At 33.8% G+C, this 12,172-nt stretch overlaps 1 protein-coding gene across 1 annotated transcript in view; it reads right to left on the bottom strand.

Moving 5' to 3' along the window:
- The window catches only part of LOC119512632 (GC-rich sequence DNA-binding factor 2-like), a 935,299-nt gene extending 925,634 nt beyond the window's left edge, over positions 1-9,665 (bottom strand). The window contains exons 1-5 of the mRNA XM_037807420.1: positions 9,509-9,665; positions 8,492-8,589; positions 4,578-4,696; positions 2,202-2,388; positions 824-947 (exon numbers count right to left, since the gene is read on the bottom strand). Coding sequence (XP_037663348.1) covers positions 824-947; positions 2,202-2,388; positions 4,578-4,696; positions 8,492-8,589; positions 9,509-9,524 — 544 coding nt within the window. The 5' untranslated portion in view covers positions 9,525-9,665. The remainder of the gene's footprint in view (positions 1-823; positions 948-2,201; positions 2,389-4,577; positions 4,697-8,491; positions 8,590-9,508) is intronic.
- Positions 9,666-12,172: the final 2,507 nt, after the last annotated feature.

Below are 12,172 nucleotides of genomic sequence, written 5' to 3'. Positions count from 1 at the left end.
TACACCTGTGCATTTGAGAATAACAAAGTTCCTTTCTTTATATTCCTTTTCATCAGTTTTTACCAGTTTTTTTCCTGTCCTTATAGCCAAATGCTAGAAATATTTGCAATATCAATATACTACTCATGTTATTTCCTATTTCAATATATACATGTAATTTATCACCAACAAAATGTCATGCGGTTGGAAGTCTCTCTGCCTTTGCATTTATCAGCTGTTTAGCATCACTTTCACTACCGTCTGGCAGCACCTTAATCAAAGGAAGACATGTTTGAAAATATAAAACCAGTGTGACAATCTGCCTTTGCATTTATCAGCTGTTTAGCATCACTTTCACTACCGTCTGGCAGCACCTTAATCAAAGGAAGACATGTTTGAAAATATAAAACCAGTGTGACAACTAAAAGGAAGCATCCAAATCTTGTATAATAAGATCTTATAGATGGATCTATACTGGAATCTACCAGACTTTTTTTAATCTCCCTAACCAATCTGTGGAAGAGTCCTGGAAACTTTATAAAGTTAGATCACTAATACAGATTTATGTGAACCCATCTCAAAACATTCATGAAATGGCCAAACATCTTGTCTCAAATACTAATTGATTAGGAAGTTATTTTGATTTTTCAGTCTTAGACTTAATTTAAGACATTTTGAAGCCCTAACTCTAAATGTTTTGACTTTTGGATGTCGGTGAGTGAAAGGTTAGCGGGAAAATAGGTAAACAGCAATTTTTTAATACAGGAATAAAAATATTTTCATTTTCTAGCTTATAGTTTAACTTAATGAATAATAAATTATATTGAATAGGAAAAATACTAACGTGATAACTGTTGTAAATATGTTGATTCATGTTTTAATTCATCTTGCCTGCGTTTCATAAAGGTCATGGCTTGTTTTAAAAGGAGTGCATGCATGGATGATTCTATTTCTTGGATGCTGATAATCTGAAATACATACATAATAACATTTTGAAGGTCATAAAGTAACAAATTACAAAAATTGTGAAAAGTAATATTTAGAAGATATACAAAAGCCTATGTATACGCTTAATTCTCATATAAAGAAACATCTTCAATACTATCACATTTCAATTATAAAACAATGTGATCAATAGAACTAGCTGCCCAAACTCTTAATATTAAAAAATAGAAAATCGGCATACAGTACTGGTAACAGCTAAAAATAATATTAATAATGAAACTCAATGCATTGGAGTCAGGAACATGGAGGGATCTGCTTTTGATAAGAGGAAGGACTCCTCTTCCTTTGAGATAGAAGAGGGGGAGGAAATGATGGGTGCAGCTATTTTCCATAGGGGCAGACTGCAGGGGGGCACTTGAGGAAACTGGTGAAGTTTGAAATATTGGAGAGTGGAAGACAGCCAGTGAGAGACAGGCAAGAAAGCTGTGGAGCAGAAATGAGACTAGATGAAACTGGCATTTCTTATATTTCTTGGGCAACAATTCCTCTTACCCCATGATGTTCCACAGCTGCTGCTACGTATTACATCAATGTGCAGAAAGACAGGACTTCAACAGTGTAACTCACTTCAAGGATGAGTGAAGAAAGAAAACTACATTGTAATAAATACCTCAGAAAGTAACTACAAGTGATGTTAAAGGTAGCTAACTTAAAACAGCAGCGTGGGGAATGCATTCTACTATTTCCTAACATTTTAAATGTAAATAAATAATAATATTGAAAGCAGAACATAAGATTTCAAAAATGCTTAGTTTCCTTAAGAAGAAAAAAAAAAAAAAAGGACAACTGCATAAGCAAAGGGCTTGCTTGAGATCTAATACAATATATATATAAAAATTTTTTTTCAATCTAGGAAATTAATAAAATAAAACTGGCACAATCTCTCTGGAGGATTATTTGGCAAAATGTTCCATATGCCTTAAAAATATGTATACCTCTTGATTTAATAATTCACTTTCAAGTAATTTTTCTTAAACAGACAATTTTATACACAAAAATTTATACATAAAATTTTATACAGCATTATTTACAATAGCAAAATAATTATACAACACCTTAATGTCCATCAATAAGGGAATGCTTAGTATTATAATTCAAAAATGTATAGGAAAAACACTAGAAGAATATATTTAGATGTGGGATTTAGACAATTTTTTAAAAATTGTGTTGGGATTCTTCAGAAAAAGGAACTGACAAAAAGATTTATAGTCATGTACCTTTTCATTAAGACAGTCAATTAAATTTTCCACATAAATTTTCATGCTTTTATAGAATTTATAATTTAGAGCCTGATTTGATGAATTCTCTAGATTCTGGATCATACTCTTTGAGGTCTTGACATCTTCTTTGTATTTTTCAAACTCCCTCAGATGTGAACGATGAGTATCCTGCAGTAACATTAATCTAAACAAATAAAATAAATAATTAGTAAAACTTGCTTCACTTTTCAAACTTTTATTTCTACTGTTGTAAGTAGCAACCTAATGAAGGTTTTTTCTAAAGCTCTCTTACAAAGAGACCACCATAGAAACTGGTTGGTCATTACATAAACCTGAGTTTACCAGACTTGCTGAGCAAAGGAGAACACAACACTCTTGAAAGAAGTCTCAAAAGGTGAAAGGTATGTAAGGGTACTTACAAGATTTTATGGGCTGATCACAGGATAGTTTTATTTTATTTTATTTTTTTCATTGTTCCAAAGTGTTTTTTTTTTTATTTTGAACTCATTGAAAGAAATAAAATTATATTTTTTTAAAAATATAGAGTAATCTCACAAACTGAGGAAAGCCAAGAATAAAAGAACAAGTTAGTAAGTTTTCCTTAGAGGCAGCTCTAATAACTATAAAATGGATTTTCTCCTTCCTAGCTTTTATAAAAAAGAAAAACAAATTTCCCTATTTTTAAGGTATCAGAAAGCACAGAGTGATTAAGGTTAAGTACAAGCTTTCAAAAGCTGCTACTTTCCTTTCTTTTAATATCAACTATTAAATTGCACATGTAACTAACAATGTAAATTTGAGAATTTCACACTCATGACCAGAATTTCAAAAATCTGGTCATATTTTATCAAAATCTTAGTACTTCTTAGTAAGAAAGTCTAAAGTATCTGAACTTATATCACAATAACTGAAAGGGGCCAGACAGCAGGAAGAGCTGCATCTGCAGCCAAAACCAGTCAAAAAGCACCAATCTCAGGAGACTCTGATGCAGCTAGAAATTTATAGCAAAGCCACATTCCTAAACCACTGGAATTACCCACAAAGGCAGATCAAATCCTAATGGTCACAGGATAGTTTTAGAGTGAAAGTTTTTAAGAGTGGTCTAAGCAAGGATTGATCAGAATTTGTAACCCATGTGAATTACAGGAACAATCAGTGATTGTTAAATTTAAAACACGGGAGTCCATGTAGAGTTACTGTTGGTTTGTCTGTAGTCCTTCTTGGTATTAAATGTAAAACCACTTGAGCACATTATGGAGTTGGTACAATTTATCTGTTTTGCAACTCATAATGGTTTCTGTTTTATTTGTCATTAGAATTTGATGCTCCTTGAGGAATATTTCATTTCTTCTGCTGCTGCAGTAGCCCCTATATGCCCCTCTATTAAGGTTAAGGCATCTGACTTCCTTTCAGCTCTGGTGACTGTCACATGTATCAAATGATGTTACCTGAAAAAACTGTCAAATATAAATCAATTTCTGCTTATCAATAAACATTCAGTTACGACTCATGCAGACATGCCAAAGGAGGAATGAGAAACAATGTTTCTTTAAAAATATCTATAATATGTTTTCCACTAATGGACTCTGAATGCCTTAAAATTGGAGAATTAACCGCAAATAAAGTAACAAATTCAAGGAATGTGGACATGAATCAGACTTAGATTTTTAATTCAACTCCTTCTGTTAACCTGCTCCATACCAGAAACTCTTCAGCACTTGCCTAGGCCAAATATCCTCTTTCTGAGTTGCCCTGAATAATGGCTACAGCATTTGTTCTTCAGTATTTCCTCACTCTATGCAAAGAACATGAAAAGGCTAAGAATAGCAAGAGTTAAGAAATAAAAGCAAGATAATAATATACAGCAGGTAATATTAATAAAATATTTTAATTAAGTAGAATATCATTGATCAGAGCAAACACAAAAGTACATAGTATTTACAAAAAGCCAAGATACAGGACAGGGTATATATATTGTGCATCTTTCTATATGGAAAAGTGTCCTATATACAAATATGTGCTTGCATAGGTATACAGTTGATTCTCATTATTAGTGGTAGCTATATTCTACAGACTCACTGTGGATACTGAATTACTGAATGGTGAACCACTGCTTTGAAGAGAGATACAGGGTTAGGCCTCTGGTCACATTTTTGTTAACTGATCAAAACATCTTTGTTTTATATGTGTTTATGTTTAAAGACACCCGATTAAATATAAATATATATATTGGTAATTCATTAACATTGAACTAATAGCCAACTATAAGTTCATCTGATATTAATATTTAATAATTAGAAAGAATATAGTGCTAATTTTCCACTGTTAAATAAATAGGACCAATGTAAATTTCAAAAATGAATTATTACTTACTTAGTATTTAATTGCTTCTTTATAATTTCTAAATTTATTGGTGGAAATGAAATCGAAGTATCAAACTTTTTCTTCATTGTTTGAGATTCACTGCTGTAGGAAAGGTCTATGTCTCCTCCCTAAAAATAATAAGGAATTAATGGTTTTTAAACTTCTCATTTATTTTAAAAATGCCAATGTATGAAAGAAGACTCCATTCCTCAAAGTGTCTCCCATCACAAAAGTGGCAATTTTTCATATTTACAATAAAATGTTTTTAAAATCTTCACAACCTTAAATTTAGAACTTTAAATTCATGCAAAAGGCATATTACAAAATCATATTTTTCACAAAAGCTTAGTTTTCACTGTTCTTAAAGCTTATTTCATTTATAGTCTCATGCCATTAGTAAGAAATTTTGGTTACTTAAAAATGAAACAGACTTCTGGTAGACCAAGATGATGGTGTAAGACGACCCCACCCCCCACTGAGTCTTTGAACAGCTAGCAAAAAATGACAGTTATCTTGCTCAAAACTCTGGAAAACAGTTAAAGGTTGCAAAAACTAAGCGAGTGCTAAATCAAGAAAACAGCTTCAAAAATGGTAAGAGAACCTTATGGCGCCTTTGCTGGTCCTTCTTCCACCCCTTCCCTCGGGCAATGTATAGCCAGCCGGTGCTCCCATTACTGGTCCCTGGCCTTGTTCCAGAGGGAGCAGAGCAAACCTATGTGCATACTGGAGTGCCTATAGGTCAGTGCCAATCTATCAAGTGGTAGCCTGAAAGCTGAACCAGAAAACTCATCACTGGCTCACTCTCCCAGAACTCCTCAGGCAGAAGCACATTGCTAACAGTTAAAGCAGTGTAAGAAACAATTAATTCAAAGCAGCATGGGGCAAAGGGTTTCTGAATTTTCATCTCGTTCCTTTAGATGGACTATCTTTTCCTGTTCTTTGAAAAATTTGTGTTGTTTTCTTGTGTTGCATACTGTACATTTTAATATTTTAATGGGCTAACATCTGTATTTTAAGACATACAATTAGAGCACACAGAAGAGGGGAAAAGTCTGTTGAATAGGCAGTTGAGGGGATATTTGGATTCCTGTAAACAGGGCAATTCCTAAAGCCAGGAAGTGAGCATAAGCCCAGGAAAAGATGAGTGCTCAGGCAAGATGGACAGGACTCTGCACTTCACGTTTGCCTTGGGCTGGTCTTCTTAATAGGAGGGCTAACCTCTGAAGAAGAGCACCAGCCAAAGCAGAGCCAATTTGTAAAGCCTACAAAAGATGTTTTTGCATTGGTATGTTTGTTTTGATTATCTCCTGGCATTCAAGAAAATCTCCATCGTATTACTAGCTGGATACAAACTTAAGGAACAGACAGGTCTGGGACTAAATCCCAGAGTTAACCCTTTAAAATATTAAAGCGTATAGTGTGCAACAGAAGATTACAACACAAATTTTTCAAAAAACAGGAAAAGATGGTCCATCTAAAGGAACAAGATAAAAATTCAGAAACCATCAATGAAGAATACCAGACTTTGGACATACTGGCCAAAGAATTTTAAAAAATTATCTTCAGTATGCTGAAGGAGACAAAGGAAAATACAAAGCAAGAACAAAAGGATATCAAGAAAATGTTGAATGAGTAATACGAAGAGCTCAATGAAGAGACAGAAATTTTAAAAAGGAACCAAACAGAAATACTGGAGTTGAAGACGACAATAACTGAAATAAAAAATTCCCTAGAGGGGTTCAACAGCAGATTAGAGCTAGCAGAAGAAAGAGTTAGTGAACACAGAAACAAAACAATTGAAATGATTCAAGTTGGGAAGCAGAAAGAAAAAAGAATGGAAAAAAGTGAACAGAGCCTAAGAGACCTTTGAGACACCAGCAAGCATACCAATACGTGCATTCTGGGAGTCCCAGAAGGAAAAGAGAGAGAAAGGTACAGAGGAATAGTCAAAGAAATAACAGCAGAAAACTTCCCCAATTTAATGAAACACATGAATATACAACTCAAGAAGTCCAATGAGCCCCAAATAGGAAAAACTTGAAGACAACCATGCCCAGACACATAGTAGCAAAATATCAAATGTCAGGACCCTTTTGAAAGGGTTATAGCTGTATTATTCATAATTAACAAAAGAAGGAAGCAACTCAAGTGTCCTTCAACAGACGAATGGATAAACAAAATATGATATATACATAAATGGAATATCATTCAGCCTTATAAAGGAATGAAGTTCTGATACATGCAACAACATGGAAGAACCTAGGAGACACTGAGTTGAATGTAATAAGCCAAACACAAAAGGACAAATATTGTATGATTCACTGATATGGAATAATTAGAATAAGCAAATTTATAGTCAGAAACTTCAATAAAGGTTACCACAGGCTGGGGTGGGGGTAGGGAACAGGGAGTTAATGAGTGATACAGAATTTCTGTTTAGGGTGATGGAAAAGTTCTGGTAATGGGTGGTGGTGTTAGTAACAATATTGTGAATGGAATTAACAGCACTGAATTATATATGTGAATGTGGTTAAAAGGGGAAATTTTAGGTCATATAAATGTCATTACAATAAAAGTTTTAAAAATACCATACAACACAAACAGTGAGCCCTAAGGTAAACTACGGGCTACAGGTAATAGTGTAATTTAATATTGCTTCACCAACTATAACAAAGGTACCATACTAATGCAATGAGTTAACAGAGAAAACTGAGTGAGTGCAGGGGGTATGTGGGAACTCTGTATTTTCTGCATGATTTTTCTGTAAACCTTTAATTACAACTTCTGCAAACCTTTAATTACAACTTCTATAATTAAAGTATTAAAAAAAAGAAAAAATGATTTTTTTCTTTCAATTTATCTGTATTGTTTTTTCCAAATGGCTACTATGTAGTTAGGACATAAATCTTACTAAAACCTGTGAACTTAACTACTTGATAAACAGAATTGTTTGGTACTTCTTTTGGCCTATGATCACCAAGATAAAATTACTGAGATAGTAAGGGCTCTATGAACAAGAAAGTTTGGGAACTTCTTTAACCATTAGATTAAAATACACACATACAAAACACATCTAATACAAAGGAATTATGCAAACCTGAGTAATTGCAATAAGAACTGCATGATTTGCTCAAACTTGTACAAATATCTCCTGAATATCTACAGTATTAGGCACTGTGGGTTATAACAGGGAACAAAATAGTTAACTATCTCTGACCTCATCGGGCTTAAATTGAGCAGCAAATTCAGAACACAAATTCAGGACTCCTCGCCCCAAGTATAGTATTCTTAGTATTCTTTGTTAGTTTTTTTCACTATTTGCTTAAACTTCACCTTTAAACACTTACTCCATATAATATAACCAGTCTGTTACTGTGAAAGCAAAGATAAAAAAGATATGGTCCGCTCAAGTGGCTTATAGTATGTGAAAAGTATTTATAATCTAGTGGAAAAAGGACATAATATACATGGTGTGGTGGGGTGAAAGATGACCTCCCAAAAGATACGTTCAGATCCTAATCCAAAGAACCTGTGACTGTGAATTTAGGTGAAAGAAAATGGTCTTTGCAGATGTAATTAAAGAGCCTGAGGTGAGCTAGCTCATCCTGAATTACCCAGAGGGTCCTTAAATCCAGTGACAAGTATCCTTATAAGGTTCACACCAGGAGAAGAGGACAAGAGACTGGTGTTACACAGCCATAGCCAGGGAATAGCCAGGGCCACCAGAAGCTGGAAGAGTCAAGAAGGATTCCCCCTAGAGCCCTTGGAGGGCATGGCTCTGTTGACACCTTGGTTACAGACTTCCGGCCACCAAAACTGTGAGGGGATAAATTTAAATTCCTGTTATTTTAAGACCACATTGGTGGTAATTCGTTACAGCAGCCACAGAAAACTAATACACATGGTAAAAATAATTACTATACCTCTAAGATTTTAACTGCTTTCCTCATTTGCTGCTGTTCCCAAATATCTTGATTTTCTTCTTCCTGACTTTCTTCACTTGTTTCTTCATTTCTTGTTGCTACCAAAAAAAAAAAAAAAAAAGTTAATGCATAAACATTCATTATTTTTCCATTACAGTAGCAGGAGTTAACATTTTGGGGGGCTTATTTTGTGTTAACTTAATCATTCCTTGCAATATTCCTAGGAAAAAGACACTGTTATTACTCTCATTTTATAAATGAGGATTTTCAGATACTAGGAGTTTAAATAACTGATCTGGGGACTGTGTTGAAGCTGGGACTTGAATCCAGTGAACTGATACCAGATCCTGCATGTTCATCACCAAACTGTCCCACTCGAAAAACATAACCCCATGTGCAGAAAATGTGGAAAGAATGAAATGTTTGGTTATCCTCATCAAAGATCTCTTAATACCTACATGAGAATTCAAACATTTATAAATATCTTTAAAAATAATTTCTGGGTTATAAGGAATAAAAGTCTCATTCTGAAAAGTATTATTTGAAGTAGCCAAAACCTTGTTAAAACTCATATTGTTTATAAATGAGAAACTTCAAAATAGTTCTTTGAGACATAAGGATTATTGGTAAAGGAAAGTATTTAGTAGATTAAGGAAGATTTTAAATATACACCTAAAATTACTGTAGATGCTACCATGTTTTAAAAAAATCTTTACAAAGGTAACAACAATGGTTTTCAAAGTTTCAAAAATAAGACAATGTACAATTTTTTTAAAAGCCTGTCAAAAATGATTAATTGGGGGTCAGATAATAGTAAACATTATTATGCTTTGATTAAAATATTTTGATACAGACTTATCTTTTAGAGGCCATGTCACTGATCAAATTGATATTAAATGAACATCAACAACCACACATCTTTACAATTATGCTTCTAAGGAGATTTTATCACAATATTATATTCTAATGAAAAATGCCTTAATCTTCATATATTGGTAAATAAATTAAATTATGTACTTGTTTCTTCGGCCATTCTTTGTCTAAGTGTTTGAGGCTTGGGGGTAAACGGTATTCTTTTTTCATGGTCATCAGGTTCACTCTCAGGATCTTCACCACTGTTTTTCTTCACACCAGAGATGGTGGAGGTATGGTTTACATCCAACGAAATATAGTCATCTTTGGCCCTAGCCAATTCACGTTTTCTGCGGGCTGCCTGAATAAAAGCTGTATCAGGGATCTGAACTGAAAGAAACAAAGAGGTGGATGCTTGAAAACCAAACATCAACAGAAATAAATATTCCTTATATTTAAGCAAAAAATAAAATAAAAAGCCACTGCTTTTCCAATATTTTGCTATTTTGATATAAGCATGTGACTTCACTATTAAATGGCTCAAAATTTATACCAGTAAAGGAAGAAAACAAATTTGATAGAAATGAAATACAACTTAAAGAAATGAATCAAATCTAGAAGTTATCAGAGAACATACTGAAACCACTTGGTTCTATCTTTTGATTCTCTTACTCATCAGGGGGTTTTGCTTTTTGTTGAGGGCTAGCTAGTTCTCATTTCCAAAGCTCTGAGATCGTCTGGGTAGGGAGGTTGAATGGGCTGAGGAGAGAGTCCCTCAACCAGTGAGATCTGCAGAGGCTGGACGCATCAGTGACAGATCTTCTAACGTACCAAGTAAGAGGGACACTACGACCTGCCCAATCCTATGGGCATCCAGCCATCCAGAAGTGTGAAACGGACTAGTAACAGCCCAGAGCCAAGTAAGTCTCCAAGGTCCTGTGCTGAATTCCACATGATAAAAGTAGAAAGTGTAATGTAAATAATCACATTCATTTACCAGGTGAAAAATATTTAAGTGACGACTTTTAATAGAGCCTTATTTTTTCCCTTATTTTATATAGTAGAGCCTTATTTTTTTCCTTATTTTATAGAGTCCGTATTTTAATATTAAAATACGGACTCTTCCAATTAAAAACAAGTTCCTTCATGTATGATGATCTAAGCTATAAGTCATCTTCATACCCTGGAAAAAATGGTTTCTTAAGCAAAATTTTAAGGGAGACAAAATGACAACAGAAATTTTTCCCATTTCAAGCACTTCAAAATATTAATTACAGAGGTGTCAATCCACTGAGGCTCAAGCAAAATTTTCTAATCTTTCCCACAAATTGGTCCATATATTTGAAAAATAGAAAACATATCATATGCTTGGAAAGCAGCAGATGTTTCAATATTCAAAACAGACAAAAACAGACAGATTCAGAAATTACAGACCAATATGTTTGATTGACATCAGTCCTCAGGAAAACAAAAAGTGCTTGTATTAATTAAGGAGCAGTAAACGGTAATCACTAGTTTGTCCTTTCAGAACAAAAATATCAAATCAAGCGAATTTACTTTTTTATAGATTAGTATATCAAGTAAATGATGCAGGTCAGGTATCTCTTCCTTCTTCCAAAGTATTGAAGTAACAATTAACAGGACAACATTAAAATATGTGGGCTAAATCACATAATTCACTAGATTTTTGCTGGCTGAATAACTACTCAAAAAAAAACACGCTGATTATGAAGCAATGCAGGGACCTGCCAAAGGGCTCTGTACTTCATCCTGTCTGGTTTAATGATCTTACTATGACGTGAATAAAGACAAAAGATCATGTCTTTAAAGCTGGGAGGTACAGCTAATACAACCGAAAGCAGAATTAAAATTCAAAACCCTCACAACAGATTAGATTAGCAATTCTCAATCCTGGCCACACATTAGAACCACTGGGAAGCTTGGTAAGATACTGATGTGCATGACCTAGTCCTAGAGATTAAGATTCAGTGCTAGTTCTACATAAAACTAAAACTCTTTCAAGCTATGATAAAGAAGCAAAAGTTCAAAGAAGAGCATTCTATCCTGTCGTGAGTCTCCATATCCAACACCTAGGTCAAGGGCTCACACATAGTAGGTGCTAGGCAGAGATGGAATGAATTAACGAATATAGCTTATTGTTTTTGTAGTAATAGAAAAATCATTTTTTTCATATCTGTAACTCACAAGTCATTTTCACATACATCATACTGATAATGTAATGGAAATAAAGTCATCAGTGTTGGCACTTTGATAATCTTTAGTTTTGATAAATTACTTGCCCATACTTCACTATACTTTGTTGTGTTATCAATAATGAAACCACTAGAACAGAACATAAGAGATATTAGAAATAAAGTTCCCAAGCAAAATTACAAAAATTACCAACCTACTGACAAAAATTCATTTTCTTCTGGAGAGCTGGAACTGTAAGAAGATGGACTCTGATCATCCTTACTTTCTGAGGAGTAGTGTGTTCCATTCTCTTCATCTGTTGAAAGATCAACCGTTTTGGGTTCTAAAACGATATTTTCTGAATCTATGAAGAAAGAGCCGGGATAATGGAATTAATAATTGAAATTCTACACAGTATATGGCATATGTAGTATGGTGTTTTAATCCTAGCGCATATGTAAAGTAGACATACATCTTTCTCCAATTCCTGTATTTCTGAAATCAATAAATGTACAAAGACTTACTTTATTTGTACTATCTACTTATCTAATAAAATATTCCCAAAAGGATGTAGTAAGAAGAGGGAAGGGAACATCAGAGAAAAAAGAACAGCACAAAAATTGAAGGAATTACATT

Source organism: Choloepus didactylus, chromosome 17 (assembly GCF_015220235.1).
Source record: "Choloepus didactylus isolate mChoDid1 chromosome 17, mChoDid1.pri, whole genome shotgun sequence".
Taxonomy (NCBI): domain Eukaryota; kingdom Metazoa; phylum Chordata; class Mammalia; order Pilosa; family Megalonychidae; genus Choloepus; species Choloepus didactylus.
The sequence above is the reverse complement of the archived record's forward strand: the minus strand, read 5'-3'. Positions and strand labels throughout refer to the sequence as shown.